The following is an 18,950-nucleotide window of genomic DNA, read 5'->3' on the forward strand; positions in this document are numbered from 1 at the left end:
CACAAAGCACTGAACTACAGAATGGGGGGAGATGCCCGGGAAGGGAAACGGCAATTAGAGCCTCCCTGCACCAGTTACTTTCGGGGCACGTTCCTTGTGTTCCACCAGCATCCATCCCCTCTGCTCCTCGTTTTGACAGCAATTATATTTTGAGAAACTGGGTGTGAGAGGTAGGAATTTTACAATCCTATTTTGCAAAGTAGATTATTGCCAGAGTCATTAGTCTAACCCCCATCGAGCAACCAACCAAACCCAGGGTCTTTCCTTGACATTTCCAGCAGAGGGGCAAGGTCCTGGGTGGGAGGTGAGGCAGCCCGTTGACACAGCTTCTGACGACCCTTTAATTTACAACTGTCAGTGATTTTTACATGGTATAAAAGGAAATCTTGCTTTTTTTTCTCATTACGTTTCTGTAACTCATTATTTCGTGCAAACAACTTTTCTCAAGCTCTTCCCATAGGACCAGGCACTATTCTAGGCAGTGGACATTTATGAAGGAGAATAGGCCTAGCCTGCATCATTCTGACTGAGCTAGGGAAAACATTACATTGTTTTGCTTCCTTTGTTTCTAGAACTGCACTCAGTCCATTATGACTCTTTTGTATTTTACTTAACCCTCATCACAGTTTACATTATCCTCACTTTACAGATGACAAAATGAGAACTATGTGACAGTTCACCTGGCTCGTCAGGGCCACCGCCATCTGGCTCGTCAGGGCCACTGCCATAACAGCAGCCCGGTACTGTGACACCAGGTTCGACTCTCGGAAGCCGTGATGGAAAGCCTGGGTGTTAGTCCCAAGCATCAAGGAGCTCCCAGAGGTGAGAACAATGTGAATTCTCTGGAGTGTTCTTTTTGATGGCAGGCTTTGCCTTCTGGCTCAGTTGCTCATGCTACAGTCCCCTATTTAATGCTTTAGTTTCTGTTGGATTTTTCTCATTAAAATCACTAGGCGATTACCAAAAAACTAAGGGACCGGTCACAGCCAGGGGAGACAGGCAAGAAGTGACTCAGCCCCACCTTCATAAAGTATGAGAAAAGCCCAACTTTATCTGGAGGAGGGGAAAAAAAAGGGGGGGGGGGTGCTTAAAAAAATCCACATCCTAGGTTCTACATGCAAAGTGGAAAGAGCTTAGGGCCCTAGGGTACCTTCTGCATCTAACTGTTTTGAACAGGTTGTTTCCCATTCTTGGTGCTTGGTTTTCTCATCTGTAAAATGGGCAGTTTGGCCCTGATGATTCTTAAGTTCATTTGCGCTCTAAAATCTCTGATTCATTATAATCAGACTCATTCCCTGACCAGAACAGCCATGATCACTGTCTGAAAGACAAACCTTTCTTAATATGAGGCATATTTCTCAAAAGACCACAAATGAATGCATTCTATAAAGCCAGACAAAAGTTGCTGCCAGGAGAAGGTGGCTCGTTGAAGAAATCCTTGAGAGAAGTATCCTTTGACAATGCAGGGTGTCTTCAGGCATGATGAAAGGACATATCCGCTTCTAAATTATCCTAACAGATGGTGGCATAGTGTCCTGATTAAGTGTGTATTCTGGAGCCACTTAATAGCTCAGATGACTTTCGAGAAATTAGTCATCCTGTTCCTGGCTTGGGCTTTCCATCTGCAAAGTATGTCAAATAAGACCTACCTCACTACAAAGATGGATTATCCCAAAAAAATAAATGCAATAATGTCATGTAAGTCAATTAGTATGATGTCTACATGCAACAAATATTACGATTACTGTTCCTCATTAGACATCAGTGCACACTAGTGACTGAACTACATTGCCTCTAATCCTGCAAGACTAGAAACTATGACTCCATTTTACAGAAAGGGACACTAAGGCGAAAATGGACAGAGCTGGATCCAAGTCGCATAGCTAATGAGCGCCAGAACCAGGATTGCCTGCATCCCGTCAGGTTCTTGCCATTCTGCCACACTTCTTGTGTTTTCGAAGACTAGATATTAAAATCTCAGGTCTATTTTAAATATTTGAAACTTCAACTACACAAATAACACTTTTTTTGGTCATATGCCATTGAAGATGCAGTATAAATTCTGCTTCTTGATTTGGGAGAATATGGGCAGCAGCCTCCCACCCCACCCCCAACAGGGACACGAGGCCTGTAGATGGAGCAGGTCTCCCCTCATGTACGCACCCACGTTGGACCTCTCAGGCACGTTGGCATGATAGGTCTCATGCAGGAACTCGGGCGGGTTGTCATTAATGTCCTGGACCTTGACGATGAACTCCGACGGTGGCTCCAGCGGCCGGTTGGTGTCCCTGTCCACCGCCTGTGCCATGAGCGTGTACTGGGCTCTCTCTTCCCGGTCCAATGTCTTGGTGGCATGAATGTTCCCTGATTTGTCATCAATCACAAAAATGGTTCCGGCTCCTTCACCTGAGAGAATGTATTTAATGTTCCCATCACCAGAGTCAATATCGGAATGAAGCTAGGAAAAGAGAAACCAAGATTTGTAATTCCATGAGGGATGCCGTGGGGAAACAGAGTCTCATTCATACACCGTTTGCCACAGCACGCTGTCCACCCACACCCACACAGATGCCCACATACACACATACACCATTGAGAGGGAGCTGCTCTGCCCCCATTTTACAAATGAAGAAATGGAATCTTAGAGAAGACAATTGCCTTGGCCAAAGTCACACCGCTGGGAGAGGTGAAGCCAGCATTCAGACCTGAATCCTGAGTTTTTTAAATTCTAAGAGTCATACTTTCCCTCACAAATATACACACATACCAAATATACGCACATATTCACACAAGTATGCATACAAGCAAAATATATACACATATGCACATATATTAAGTTATTTTGAAAGAAACATAGATGACATAAAAATATAAAAAACAAACATTTATGCCATAAGTAAGTCTTCTCAGTTCTGATTCCCACTCCTTCAGTTTCTCTGCTCAGACACAACAGTTGTTACCAGTTTCCTGTGAATCTAAGATACGGTTTATGCATATGCTAGAATATCTGTACAGATACATAAATGCCCTCATTTGTTTTTATGCAATAAAGTGCCATAGTGCACGAGTAGCACTCTACACCTCTGTTTTCCTACAACAGTAAATTCAGGTGACCTTTTGGACTGCTACATCCACTGGATGCATGCTATCATCTCATTTTAGCTGTCTTCTTCCAAAGGACACTGAGGTTGTTTCTAGGCTTTCGTTACGATAAGCAATTCGTTGATCAGACCTTTCCATAAGACACTCTGTGAGGCACATGAGGGTCTGGGGATGTGGCCTGTCAGGAAGAAGCTCTCATTCTGATCGTAGGCATAAGGTGGGTAGGACGGGTTGATAAATATGAAGCTTCTTAGACTATTGAGAGAACCTTACATGTGTTCAGGTTTTCCCCCTCCTTTGACAGAGCCCAGAGAAATGACGGTACTTGCCTAACTCCACACTTCACAGAGCCAGGGCATCGTCCAGTTCTCCTGACTACCCATCCTGTGCCTGGACTCTGCTCTGTGTTTCATAACATGGGATTCACCCAAAGACCACATCTGATTTTCCTGTAGCAATGAATTCCTTACCTTCCCTTGATGTCATCTCAATGTCTGAAGCTTTCATCTTAATTGAAGTACCTCTGCCCTCATTATGCCCTTTGTGAAAAGAGAGAAGCTTTGCTTTTGCCATTCTCGTAGGCTTCAAGGCTAGCCAAGTGGCTAAAAAGCCCTTGGTTCTGCCTACTATGTGAGAAAACCCAGTATACACCAAAAAGCTTTAATTCAAATGGCATTGATAATAATATTGATTGATTAGCAATGACATTTTCATACTGATATTATTAGTAATGTCATTTAAATATTATTGTTAACACCAATTTGATTATTGTTAGGAAACCAAAGCCTGGGGACCTTGTTCAGAATCACAAAGCAAGATAGAACACAGTGCTTTTTAAAGATGTTTGTATTGGTTTCAGTTTCCCAGAAAGTATCTAATTGATTTGCAGCACCTCAGTGAAACACCAAATATTTCGGCTCAGGGGGTACCTGTAGGTACAAATCAGGAAGACCATTTTGATTTTAGTTCACAGTGTTTCTCAGGAAAATTTGAAAAAATATACCTGTCTTCAGAACTTGTTATTCATAACAAGCTACGTGTTGTCATGAAATGATGGTTAATACATTTCTCATGAATAAGGCAGTTTGTGAGTAAAATATGAAGCTATTTTGTGGCTTCTAAAGGATGAACAGAATTGCTCTGATCTTCATACAATTTCCACAGTGAGGGCGGGATCCCTGCCGCCATGCGGCTGGCTTTCTCCCCAACCCCCCAAACAGTTTGCATTTGTTCGTTTTCTCTGCCTGAGACCTGGCAAAAGTTAGGGGCTCAGTCTTGTGAATGAAAAACAAGGAAATAAATGCTTATTTTAACGGGAGTGGGTTAGAAGGGAAGTTTCTCTGGGCTTTCATGAATTCCACGTGAGCTTGGCAAGTTTCTTAGGAATTAAACAGATTCTAGTTCATGATCAACCAAATCACTGCAAAACTGTAAACTTATAGCCCTCCTTATCTTTCTCTACTTTGTTTTCGGATTTGAAAGTTAGATATAAATTCCTTCTTTTTCTCTCTCCCACAAAGATGACCTATACAACTGACAACACTATTTATTAGGTTCTACACAAAAAGCAGTTTGGGAAACCATTCCTTCCTATCAGGGGACCCAGTTGCTGAGGCATACACAGCCAATTCCTAATGCCAAAGACTGCCGGCTTCCCCCTCTGCAGGGCACAGCATGACACAGACTGTGCTTCCTGCAAGAAATCTGAAAGTCCATCACTTGCCAAATTCTACTTTTTCAGAGCATCATAAAGCACTCAACCTGGAATGTTGTCAAATCAAAGGTCATCTAGTCTATTCCCTCTATTCATGGGGAACTATAGATATAGATATCAATATCTATATCTATATCTAATCTATATCTATATCTAATCTATATCATCTATATCTATATCTATCTATAGTTATATATATATCGTTTTATATATATAGTTATATATATATATATATATAGATAGATAGATAGATAGATAGATATATCTCCACATTATCTCAAAAGGAAGATCCATAGGATCCAGCCCCCCTTTTTTTTTCTTCTTCCCCTCTCCAATCGGACATCTCACACTCAATCTCAGGTACCAGGATTTCAAAGCCCATTCACTGCTTCCTCTTCTCCATGTTTTGTCCTATGATCCCTTTTAGTGGGCTTGCCAACTGCTTGTTCCACAGAGATAAAGAAATGGCTCTCCAGGTCCTGTCTCTCCTACAATCTTCCACCGTAACGAACACACCATTCTCCACTGAGAAAGTCCTTAAGGCAAAGGTTCTATATTCTCAGAAAAATTTACGCACAGCTCTCCATGGTGTTCAAGCTGCACAGCCCCTGCCATGACTGAAGTCTTGTCTTCCTCTCTGGGCACAGAGCCCATCTCCTCACGTAGGGAATTCACATGCCAATCATTTCCCCGGGTTCCCATTTCCCAAGACTACTTCTATTTTGGGTATAATCTTTCCATTTTGGGGTATACATGAATGAAACTCCTTTGGCACATCTCTTTGAAAAGGCATTTCCCCAACCCTGAACATTACTGAGATGCTACTATGAACCTCTTCCAAATAAGTCAATTACATAAATATGGATTACTGTTCTCATGTTAAAGAACAACTGAAATAACTCAATGGAATATATAAGACTCAGAAATTAGCACCCTCCAGATCTACTCTTGTACTTTTCCCCCTTCACTGGATAACTCCTACTCATTCATCTCTCAGGTTACAAGTTATTATCATGTTCTTTATAAAACCTTCCTTCATCCCTCCCAAACATTACCAGGTAAAAGTATCATCACTTCTGTTGAATTTCTTCATTATTTTAGTTTTAGGTGGGGTTTTTTTTGTTTGTTTGTTTTTGTTTTTTCGTTAGATAAGTTTGCCTTTCTACTAGCCTCTGAACCCTTTGAGGTCAGGGACTATTTTATGCTAGTCTACCGTTTGCTTAGCTCTTTCCCTGAGCATAGTAGGTGTTCATTCTTGTGTAGATGACCACTTATCTCCTTGTAGTTAATGTCACTCTCTTCTCTGAAAGATGGTTGCATGCTTTATCATAAATGATAATGGACAATAATTTTTTTAATGTATTGTGGACTTTCTACTCTTGCACTTTTTTGGAGGGATTACACAGAGAATGCAGAGTCTGAGTACTGCTAGAACTCAATTCATCCAACTGGGTTTTGCCATCCCTAAGCTCAAGTGGATAAAATCTCATCCATTCTGAAGACACATCCATTTGTCTCATCAGATATTTACAAAGGCTTCCCCAAAACTAGGCTTAGTACCAGGACCTCGGGACACAGGACATTGGGCCAGTCCAGTGAGGGAGACTGATGAGTAAATAAACATGTGTAATGCAAAAAGGCAAGCTCTCATAAAGAGTGGAGAAGGGCACCAGATTGGAGATAGGGTGTAGGCAGGGACATGCCTTCCGTTGGAGAATGGGCCAATAAATGATGACTAATTAGTAGACTATTGTGCAGCTATTAAATTTTTTTTTTCAACGTTTTTTATTTATTTTTGGGACAGAGAGAGACAGAGCATGAACGGGGGAGGGGCAGAGAGAGAGGGAGACACAGAATCGGAAACAGGCTCCAGGCTCGGAGCCATCAGCCCAGAGCCTGACGCGGGGCTCGAACTCACGGACCGCGAGATCGTGACCTGGCTGAAGTCGGACGCTTAACCGACTGCGCCACCCAGGCGCCCCTGTGCAGCTATTAAAAATGGAGTTCCATGGTATAACATTCAGTGGAAAATGTAAGTGTTCTTAACATGGATGACTATTAATTGAAAAATTAAAAAGTCTGAAAGGCTGTTTATTTTTTTTTAATGTTTAGTTTTGAGAGAGAGAGGACAGAGCATGAGCAAGGCAGGGACAGAGAGAGAGGAAGACACAGAATCCAAAGAAGGCTCCAGGCTCTGAGCTGTCAGCACAGAGCCCGATGTGGGGCTTGAATCCAGGAACAGTGAGATCATGACCTGAGCTGAAGTCGGATGTCTGACCGACCGAGCCACCCAGGCGCCCCAAGAGGCAGGCTTCAGGCTCTGAGCTGTCAGCACATAGCCCGATGTGGGGCTCAAACTCGTGAACCATGAGGTCATGACCTGAGCTGAAGTCAGATGCTTAACCGACTGAGCCGCCCAGGTGCCCCTGAAAGGCTGTTTAAACATTGATTTTATGGTTTTTACTGAAGCGCCATTAGTGTTTTCCCACCTAGAAATTTTCTTTTTTGGCCATACCCTACTATTGGAACGGTGGCGAGAGAGACAAATGCTGCCTAGCAGCAGCCTTACCCTGCCCACGAGCACGGGGTCAGGCCCGGTGTACTCCTCGATCACGAAGAACTGGTTCCAGACCCAGCCTCTCTTGGAGCGCTGCAGCACCTGCCCCTCCTTGCCCTTCTCGTGGTGCCCGTGGAACGAGGGTCGCAAGTGGCTCCGTCGCTCGGTGGTGAAGGCCTGGCTGTGGCACAGCACACCCAGGCACACCAGGGCGGCTTGTAAACAGTAGTGCTCCTTCATTTTTGGTTATGTGGTAGGCACAGGAGAATGCGGCTGTCACCCCTTTCACCAACCCTGTGGCGGCCTGGCTGATGGTGGCCTCCCAGACGTGTCAGGCAGACCTCTCTCGGAATGGAATGTCTCTGCTGGCTGAGCACATCACGGTCAGGGCTGCCCACTTCCCCAGTCGGCTTCTGCGGGCAGAGAGAAAGGTCAGATTAGCTGCGGGCTCCATCCCCAATTCATTTCAATCCCATCCCATAAATGCTGGACCACAGGAGCGCTTCCTTCTGGGTAGTGAGGGGGCAGGCTGAGTAAGAAACAGTCCCTGCTCTCTCTTGCAGCTTGTCCCATGGCGGGTGGGATAAACACACAAGGAAATCCCTCAAGGTCTTTATGAGGACGAACATGTGTGCTGTGGAATCCAGCTGCCAGGGTCTCGGTGGCAGTTTTACCACCTACAAACCAGCTCCAGGTTTGGGGTAAACCCCAGCTCTTTGAGCTCTGCTTGCTCATTTATGAAATGGGGATGCTAATCATACTCGCTGCAAGGTTGACACAGGGATTAAATGACTAGTGCCTCTAAATCCCTTAGCACAATGTCTGGTACAAAGCAAGCATTCTGTATTTATTTATTATTATTATTGATCACGGTTATGCTAGGGTATGTTTTCATAATTGGGAAACTTGGGGCATTATGGGAGTCCAGGAGAGGAACATCTAATCCATGGGGATTGAGGGTGGCGACAGCAGAGAGTAGAGGCAGTTGTGGGAGACTCCTGGAGTGCAGGCTGGCTGTGCTCCACCCTCAAGTGAGTTACTGTGATCAGAACGGAGTGGATGGGTTGGCCATGCAGGAGAAACAGTGTGACCCAAAGCCCAGAGCTCTTCATAAGCACAGCATGTCCCAACGCTGGTCAGCATGACTGTGTGGTGTAAGGAAGGAGAAAGGCAGCAATGGAACCTGCCAGAGAAAGGAGGTTGGGGCAGATGCCGAGAAACCACTGATGGTCACTGAAACACTTGCCAATTAAATAATCAATCAAGTTCTCATTGGTGGATCGGTGAATGCTACAGAGTCAATTTAATGAACAAGATTTGCTTTTGTTTGATCAAAGGTCTACCCAAGAAGCTAAAGATCCTTAACGTGGCAGTCTTAAAAAGGATACTTTACAAGCTTTTTCCAGCCAGGAGATGCAAAATACAAGAGCATACCCCACTGACTGATCCAAAGGTCTTGTTCCTGGCACTCAGCAATGGCTCAGCTACTCATGAGTAAAAAGATGAGCCTTCCATTCCTCTTGTGGGTTTCTGACCTATAGTTACTCTGGTCCTTAATTCCTGCCTCGGGTTCCTGGACTTCTTCAGTAGACTTAGTCTTGCTGGTGCTGGAAACTTAATTATTCCCTATGCAACTCCCCTTGCTTGTTCCCCTCCCTAGCGCCCTGCACTTTCTTCTGGACAATCAACCTCTTCCCTTGGTGCACCACCCGCACTCCAGCTGAAACCCTAGCTCCCAGAACCAGGCAATCAATCCCCATTACCACACCCGCCACTGAAGGAGGTGAATCACTAAAGATTGTTGGACATGGAGGGTAACACACTGATACTGAGGATGACACTTCATTTCAGCACTGGTGGGTCTAAATGACACTGGTGAGCTTGTTGAGCAGTGTCGAAAAAAAAATCATTTAATTCTTAGCTATCCAGTATGAATGTAGTGGTAGTAGTGGGGAGGGGGGAGGGGAAGAGAACAGAAAGGAAGCATCCTGAATCTTGGCATAGTGGAATGTACCTAGATTTGAAGATCAGATAGACCTGGATTGGGATACCACTTCTATATCTTATAATACAGAAGGCCTTGGGCATTTCATTCAGGCACTCTGGGGCTCTGGAGTGGTCTCGTCTCGACAATGTGGATGACAAGAATTGCTGCACACATACGGGGCTGCATACAGAGCAGGGCACACACCGGGTCTCTTCCTCTCCTCCTAGAGTGCCCACAGGTTTTACTCAGTATAAGGAGGTGTTCTTGCCTTACAGATTGAGATGCCCAGAAAAGGATGGTGAGGTGCTTTCTCTAAGAGACGAATTGAGGAATAAGAGTTACATGGGTATCCGTCTGGTCTTAGTAGTCTAGAAAACAAAGGAATTGGTGGAATTCTAATTTGTTGGAGCAGAACATTGTCCCTTATGATGGTCTTTGACTTTACCAACCCAAGCTTCTCTGCCTCCTTTGTAATATGGGAAAACATATCTAGGTTTTCAGAAGTCCGTCACTGCCCCCAGTACACGGTATGATGTATTCTGTTAGTCTCTTTTCAAGGAATATGGAGTCCAATATTTGTTGTAGACAGACATTTCTGGGTATGCAAAAGGCTGTGTGGAAGAGAGAGAAAGACTGAAAAGGCAGTGTCGTCATTTAACAGCTTCATCCTCAGACTTGGGCATATTAATAATATATCAAATGCTGTTTCTTGCAATCCAAACCGACTGTGTGGAAAAAGCACAGATAGGGACCCAGGAGCAGTTAGATCACAAAATGAGTCAATGTGAAGCAATACAAAGATCCTCGGGCTTAAGTCAGGAAGCCAGATATATCGTCAAGGATCTGCCAGTAGCTTGTCATGGGACCTCATCATTCCCGCATTGGTACATTCTGTCTAAAATGAAGCTGTTGGGTGACATTTTCTACAAATGGCTTCCAGTTTCATATTCATGGTTGGAGCTCCAGTGAGAGATTGTTGGGGATTTCTTCTGATTCATACACCATGTCCTTACTAAACTGGATGCATCTTCATGGTTGGCATTATACTTTATACATGATTATAGGTCCAGTGCCTGCACTTTCAAAAACAAACCATTAATAAAAGCTGAATGTATGATTTGAGCCACATACTTCAAGTAAACTTAATACTGCCACCGTAGAATCTTAAGAAGAAGCAACAGAAAAGACCATATGGTGCAACAAGATCCCTGCCCATTTTACACCATGCCAAGTATTAAGTGTTCATTCACATGGTGATAAATTATTCTTGCATACAAACTGTGAAGTATATTTGAAAGAAAGGGTTTAATTAAAGTTCATATTTCCGCACCTCTTTCTTCTGGCTGCCATTTTGCTGTAAAGCACAATTATTTCTGACACCAGAAGTGTTAAAACTAGATGACAAGTTTTTTCCCTTGATAAAAAAAATTCTAGCTAATGAATTTAAGAGTTTCCACATGACCAATAAACAACAAACCCACTATTGAAAAGATGAAATTATCGATTTTCTTTTCTTGGAAAGAATAGCAAAAACAGCTTGCTTTTAAAAGTAACTCATTGACAGGCACCTGGGTGGCTCAGTCGACTTCGGCTCAGGTCATGATCTTGCAGCCCCACGTTGGGCTCTGTGGCAATAGCTCAGAGGCTGGAGCCTGCTTTGGATTCTGTGTCTCCCTCCCTCTCTGCCCCTTCCCCACTCGTGCTCTGTCTCTCTCTGTCTCTCAAAAATAACTAAACATTAAAGAAAATAATAAAAGACATGAAAGTAACTAATTGAGGGGCACCTGGGTGGCTCAGTCAGTTATGTGGCTGACTTTAGCTCAGGTCAGGATCTCATGTTTCGTGGGTCTGAGCCCCGCATTGGGCTCTCTACTGTCAGCGCAGAGCCCACATGGGATCCTCTGTCTCCCTCTCTCTCTCTGCCCCTCCCCCGCTTGTGGATGTGTGTCCTCTCTCTCTAAAATAAATAAATATTTTTTAATTAAAATAAGTAAAAGTAACTCATTAAACCCATTATTTCAAAGTGCTTCTTCAATAAGTAAATGTAATATGTAAAAGTTATTTTAATTATTAGCCTCAGGCATGTATAAGATGAATTTTAAGACATAATTTAAAAAATACATATTCATTTTCAGAATGAAAATTCACTCAGTGAAAGCTTTTTCTAGCTATTGTTCTAAAAACTTTACAAATAGTAATTCAGCCATTTATTTCTACAACAAACTTCTGAATAGGTACTATGAATATTCTTATTATAAAGGATGAGGAAGCTGGGGCCTGGATAAATGAAGCAATTTGTGCGAGGCTACACTTCTGGGAAAGAGCAGAGCTGGGATTTGAACACATGCCATCTGGCTCTGGCGTCTGTGTTCGTAACCAGTGAACAATACTAACTCCTGCCATTTGTTTGTGTCTGAATTCATAAAGAACTGATGTGGCTCCTGTGATACAGATACTGTAAGCTAGCGGGCACCTGAAGTAAACCAACATTAGAATGTGGTATATACTAATAATATGACTCTGATGAAAATAGCAATAAAAGTTAATATTTGTACCGGATTATTTTCTGGCTAACACTCTTCTAAGTGCTTTCCACGAGTTGAGTCATGAAATTTTCACAATAACCCTACAAAATAGTACTATTGCCAAGTCCCATTTTATAGGTAAGCAGTCTGAGGCATAGCAAGATTTAGCAACTTGCCCATGGTTACAGAACCAGTAAGTAGAGGGACTGGGACACGAACCCTAGGTATTTGGCTCCAAGGTCTGCATCCTTGTCCCCTATAATCCTGTGCTCCATACTGTCCTTCGGAGAAGGACATACATACACATGCAGGTCATACATACACATGCATCCTGATACACACATAATAGTCTTACAACGAGAACAGTTTAAGTTTTGGTGGCACTGGGGGTGACTAAAATACTAAAACCAAACCCAGAAGAGGAAGATAAAGCATTTTATAGCAGTGACCAAAGTGAAGACGAACAGGAAGTAATTACATCAGTCCATCAACAACACAGTACAACCAGGTCCTTAACACATTACACAAAACTTAATCGTTGCTTTTTATTTTTAAATGCTCTGTGTCAGAATTTCTAAGTATATACGTTTAAAAAGTGTGTTCAAGGAGATTCATTTTTCATCTTTAAAGAAATACTTCTAAAATCTAGAAATCTGATTGATATATTCAATGGTAGAGAGTTTTCAGGAATCACACATGAAAATTAATAGGAGGCTGCCCTCCTAAGAAGGTCTTGACATTGGTAATAATCAGGGAAATATATCAGTGTTCTAATTGGTTTTAATAAAGACCCCCAAGGCGATTCTCAAACAATCCTTCCATTAAAGCACTTTTTAGCAGTATGCCAGGATGTCTAAGCATTGGGGTTCCACTAAAACATATAGGAGGACTTTACTTTATGGTGGGAGCATATTGCTCAGAAGGAAAAATAAATGTTGTTGAAAGTCACAGGAGTAATAACATGACAGGAAAATGGATTTGCAAAACCACCAGCTCTAAGTGGAAGTCTCGCCCCTCTATCTTGAGAGCAGATAGCCCGTCATAAGCTATTGCGCCTTGAGCATAAAACCCTCTTGCTGTGCCTGCTTTTGTCTCCGTAAAAGAAAATGACATATACGGGTGTTTAAGTATATTTGGACTCCTGCTGGAAATTGTTATCGGGTAGAGAAAGAAAGACGGAAGCGCTTAGCAGAAAGCAAGCAGCTTTGGTTTTTCAGCTTTCTCTTCCCCACAGAGCTGGAAGGATCAGACAGGCTGACCTGTTCTTTTCATTTCCAGGGAGCTAATTTACAGTTAAAGACAGGTTATCATTACATTAAGAATATTATCGAGGCCCTCACCAGAGCTCAAAACTCCATTCTGCATGTGCAGTGTCCCCTTGCGGGGGAGCTCCGGGGCTCTGCTCTCCACTTCAACAAACACAGCTTTGTAACCAATCGGGTTCTATTATGCAAATTAATTCAAGCATATTTTATTCCCCGTTCAGATCTCATCACTCAGCACTGAGCTGGTCTCTAGTTTCAAATCACAGCACAGGAATTATGCCATGTCTGTGTAACTCACAGAGAATGGCGAGAGGAAATATCGTAAGAACTATCGAATCATATTTCTTCTTCCCTGATTTCTACACTTGGAGGCAAGCATAAGCTTAAGATAATAATCACTTCTGCTTAGGTGCAAAACACACAGCAAAGACTGCGAAAGGGTCATTTGCTCCATGCTTTAATACCAAATTCACATGTCAAAGTATGCAGCAAATAGGGCCCCTTATCCATGACCTAACGTTCTCTGGGGCGAGTGGAAATTTTAAAACTGCTGCAATGTTTAATTCTGATCCTCCGCTTCTAGAGAAATAGAGAACCACATGAGTGTCAGCTTTGAAAGTGTAAAGATCGCTTACTGCCTGGTGTTGGGCAGACCTGGGTCCAAATCCTGGTTGCATCACTTACGGGCCCCATAAAATTAGATAATGATAGTAGGGATTATCCTTGACCAGGTGCTTGATTTTTCTAGTGCTGGGCAAGATGCTCAGGGCTTGGTACAGACCATTTAATTGTATATTTACCACAACTTGTATGTAAGTATCACCCAAATTTTACCCATAAGGAAAGTCAGGCTCAGAGGGGTTGAGTAAACCCTCAATCACTAGCAAGGCCGCAATTGAAATTCAAGTTTACGTGAGAGCAAAACCCATGCTTTGACTTTACCTGACTCCCAAACTCTGGGAGTCCCTGTTCCTCATCTTAGTATAACGAGACTGCCTGATGCATCTTCAAGGATCATCTTAGCTCCAAAATTGTATTTGATATTGAAAATAATCTGTTACATATGAATTTCATTTATTTTTAAAGTATGTACAATCAGCCTTTGTATTTTCAGGCTTTCATGGCCACAAAGAATCATCGGAATCCAGCTTAAGTTCCCAGACCCCAAACACGTAGAATCATTCTGTGATTATTTACTTTTATCTCTTCAAATAATTAAGTAAACTTCCATTAATAAGATGATTAAATACACTGTGTGCAATGAAGGACTTATTATTTGTGTTCTACTCAATCCTTAAGACAGTCTTTTTCTCACTGTGATATTTTAAAATGTTAATCATTAAGATGAATAAAATATATCAACACATACAGGAAGTCATGTCAGCTGTGACATCTCAGACTGTGAATAAACACTGTATATGAATGTGTGGAAAGAGAAAGATCTTATTTTAATTTTTTTTTTTTTTTTTTTTTTTTTTTTTTGCATGAGCTAAAATACCTGAGGGAAAATTAGGGCAAAAATGGCAATGATAAACAGATGCTCAACATAATGTAACTTCATTTGTGGTATCAAAGGCCTGTATGTAAATTTCCCTTTTGTCTCAGAGCAGTAAATATCTATAAAGCTTTCTTATTTGTCAGTTCCTTCATTCAGCAGTAACGTGTCACAGTGCCAGGCCTGGGTTGGACATGAGGGATCCATAGACTGCTTGTGTGTCTCTGATCTGTAGACAGTACCCGAACAACAGTGAGACAGTCGTCTAAGGAGATGGATAATGGTGTAATGGGATCAGTACAAACAGGACTTGTGTTCACAAGCACCAAGGAATTGGGAAGCACATGTCTGCTGATGATCATTCCATCATTATTGTCCACTCCATATCATTCCAATGTTCTACTGCTTATCCATTCTAGCTTCTTCCAAGTAAACACCTATCTCTACAGCCTCTAACATCTGAAGTCTCCATGCCCATCTTGAGTCATGGCTGATTGAAATGCTTCTAGTTTGGTGATAACCGACCAGTGAGTGGTCTTAAATTGACCACTGATTGTTTTAACCTGTGTAATCTGGCTCAAAAGGACAAGCTGGGTGAATCAGATTCACTTGGGAACTTGAATGAAAGAAAACAGGAACCACGTTTCAGTTAGTAAGAGAATAAAACAGGAAGGTGATGGGCGGCTGGGGGCAAGGGCGGCGGGGCAGATGGACTAGCCTTTGTCTGTGGCCAAAGTTTTGGTGAAATCAAAGTTATGAGAAAGCCAGTTAGTAACCAAATAGAAACAAACATGGTCTCTGGTCCCCACACCATGTAAATGACACAAGCATGGCCCCGTTCTCTGAAAATCTAGCAATTAAGGACTGCTGCTGTCCTTAATAAAAAGTTAGGTGGTTCTTCTGATAAAGGGTGAAGTACTATAGCTGTGGAGATAATCTGTTCCTACCTAGAAATGCCTTCTTCATTTCTGAATATCCAAGAAACAGTGGGGCCAGAGGGAGACCTTTACAACAAAAGTCAAGACAATTGTGTTCTGGCAAAGGTTCTGCCGCTGAAAAATTGTGTAACCTTACCAAAAAAAATTCTTCTTCATCTGAGACTAAGTTTCTCTTTTCCATAAAATAGGAGGCTGGCAATAGCCTATAAAGGTCTTCCATGCCTACTGGGACCTGTGAGTCTGTGCTGTGCTGAGACACAGCAACCTTCCCTGGATGGAGGTTTCACCTCTTTTAGAAAGTCTGGCTCCTAGCTGGCAGGACTGCTCCATGCACATCCGCAGGAGGCTGCACTTACATCAGATAAAAGCAGTGGCATCCTCTGGGACTCGGCAGTGCAGACCCCTGTTAATGTGACTGGCTCTGAGTTCCAGCATTAGGAATCAAAACTTCTCCTGATGGGCAATGGGAATCCATTAAAAACTCTGATCCAGAGATTGATGGAATCCAAGCTGTCAGAGGTATATGGAAGAAACTGACAATGAGAACCGGGAGTTCTGACACAGTTGTTAAGGGCAGGGGTTCAGGAGTCAGATGGGGTTAGAGGGCTAGAGGTCAAGAGTTACTGCTTGTTCACTGGTGTATGATCCAGCCTCCATGAGTCACCACGCCGCCATTTTGAAAATGTGAAAACACGACAATGGATCTCAGTGGGAGAGTTAAAATGAAAGGAGCGAATCTTGTATGAACTTGACGTAGCCTGGCCCACTGCAGGTGATCAAGAGGATAAATTAGGGGGCACCTGGGTGGCTCAGTTGGTTGAGCGTCTGACTTTGTCTCAGGTCATGATTTCACACTCCGTGAGTTCGAGCCCCGTGTCAGGCTCTGTGCTGACAGCTCAGAGCCTGGAGCCTGCTTCGGATTCTGTGTCTCCCTCTCTCTCTGACCCTCCCCCATTCATGCTCTGTCTCTCTCTGTCTCAAAAATAAATAAACATTAAAAAAAAAAAGAGGATAAATTAGGAGTTTTGTTCCTTCAAGAACTCCTAAATATGTAATTTACGACATGGATACAGTGATGTGACATACAATATACATACAACATGCAAGAAGGTGCAAGTCCTACAGAAGTCTCTAAGAGGCTGTCCATTAAGGGGAGATAAACAAAATAATACTTATAACAGGAATTGTTAAATGTAATGATACAAATAAGTGAGAGAAATGAGATAAAGAAGACCAGTGTTGTCCAATAGAAATATAATATGAATCACATGTATAATTTTAAATGTTCTATATGCTACTTTTTAAATGTTTATCTCTTTTGAGAGATTGAGAGAAAGGCAGTACGAGCAGGAGAGGGGCAGAAAGAGAGGGAGAGAAAGAATACCAAGCAGGCTCCACACTGTCAGGACACAGTCCAGCCTGGGGCTTGAAGAACATGACCTGAGCCGAAATCAAGAGTTGGAAACTTAACCAACTGAGTCACCCAGGTGTCCCTAGACGCTACATTTTAAAAGTTAAAAAAAAAAAATGGGTTCATTAATTTTAACACTGTATTTTATTTAATCCAGTATTCCCCAAATGGTATCATTTCAATACATAAGAAATAGATGATTTATTGAGATATTTTGTACACACCACCCCTGTTTTTTTTTGTGGGTTTTTTTTGTTTGTTTATTTGTTTGTTTTTTTGGTCCTAAGTCTTTAAAACCCAGTATGTATTTTAAATTTATGGCACGTCTCTATTTGGGGTAGCCACATTTTCAAGAACTCAACAGCCTTATGTGGCTAGTGGCCACCCCCTAGGACAGCACAGTAGAGGATTCTAGTATATCTGGAGAGAGAAGGACATGTGGTCAACAGAGACTTCCTGGATTTATTGCAGTGGTTCAGGTGAGAAGTAACAAGGCTCCAGATTGGAAATATCAGCCTGGTTAGAGGAAAGGGTACCTTTCTAGAAACATGCTCATGTGGAGGGCCTTAGGAATTGGGCAAACTGAGAAGGCCAGAGGCTGAGGCTATAGTGGAGGTGCTGCTCCTGTCCTCACTAGGGGAGGGGCCAGTTTGGGGAAAAAGAGCATACATTCGGTTTTAAATGTGTTAAACTTATGAAGCCTAGGGACTGATGTTTACATGGGAAGTTTCCGAGTAGTGAGGTTTCCCAGTTCTTCCAAGGGTGGGTATTACAATGTTACCATTTGTTTCCAGTGTGGGCATTCTGCTGTACTGTTCAATGCTAGAATCTCAGAGCTGGAGGAAACCTCCCTTAGACCTCCACTCTTAGTCTTCCTTCCGCGGAAAATAGGAAAAGGGAGATACAGAAATACCAGGCAACTTGTGCAAAAAACAAAACAAAACAACAACAACAAAAACAAACTGAACAAAACCTAAAGTCCTCACTGTGGAGGAAAACCAAAAGGGAAAGCATGGAGTGGAAGATAATTTATTCAGCATCTACCTTCCCCTCTTGCCTCCCCCAAACCCAGCTTAAAAGCATCCTCCCATGCAAACTACTACTTGGAAGCAAACAGTCTGCATTATATAAGGGTAAAGACGTTCATAAATAAGGACCCAGGAGATCTCTTCAAGGACTGTCAGTGGAGAACAGGAAGAGGGAAAACAGTGTGCATATTATCGCTGGAATCTGCAGGGAAACACTTTCCACAAAGACTGGTTTGGGGGTTTTTTTTGGTTTTTTTGTTTTTGTTTTGTTTTTTTGAGTATAAACAGTAAGAGGAGGAATTATCCCAAGGTGGTCTTAATAACTGACAAGGGCTTGATGTGGGTTTTTTTGGAAATAATTACTAAAACAAGGGGAGAGAGTGCCTCAAATCACCACTGCCTAGAGTCTTCAGAATTCTGCAACATCCAGCCTGTGACCCCAATCCACTGTGGTCCACATGCATGGGTCCAGCGTAATCAGCCTCGGAACAGAAGTGCACAATGCAGAATGTTAAGCTGCTTCCAATTATCAGAAGCTTGATTCTTACCAGAGTGCGGGTGGGCGTTCTGGAGGTCTCTTTCTAACGTGCCTTCCCAAACCATGCTATCACGCTAAGGGTAGAATGAACTCTGCCACATTTTTTACTGGCTTTTTTTTTTTTTTTTTTTTGGTATCTCTACATATACCACAGAAGGTTTTCTCCCCCCTTATTTTTAGAAAGCAGACACCAACAATAGCCTCATAATGATCTCATTGTAGTTTGAAATAATCCAATCTTTGAAGCCCAATTCTTTCTTTTCAGATGTATTAATGTCATTTATCAAAAGTAATGGGATTTTTTAAAAAGTTAAGCATAAAAGAAAAGTAATGGGATACAGCAAACCAGTCAAGTGCCTTGTACATGTGCAGAGCATTTTCTGAAGCATA

The 18,950-nt window shown here is 42.4% G+C and overlaps 1 protein-coding gene across 3 annotated transcripts in view; it reads right to left on the reverse strand.

Moving 5' to 3' along the window:
* Positions 1-18,950, reverse strand: part of CDH11 (cadherin 11) — a 152,949-nt gene that overhangs the window by 41,494 nt on the left and 92,505 nt on the right. For all 3 annotated transcript variants that reach the window (XM_058708284.1, XM_058708286.1, XM_058708287.1), the window contains 2 exons: positions 7,386-7,786; positions 2,164-2,458 (listed from right to left, as the gene is read on the reverse strand). In XM_058708284.1, coding sequence (XP_058564267.1) covers positions 2,164-2,458; positions 7,386-7,613 — 523 coding nt within the window. In that variant the 5' untranslated portion in view covers positions 7,614-7,786. The remainder of the gene's footprint in view (positions 1-2,163; positions 2,459-7,385; positions 7,787-18,950) is intronic.

This window comes from Neofelis nebulosa, chromosome 17 (genome assembly GCF_028018385.1).
Source record: "Neofelis nebulosa isolate mNeoNeb1 chromosome 17, mNeoNeb1.pri, whole genome shotgun sequence".
Lineage (NCBI taxonomy): Eukaryota > Metazoa > Chordata > Mammalia > Carnivora > Felidae > Neofelis > Neofelis nebulosa.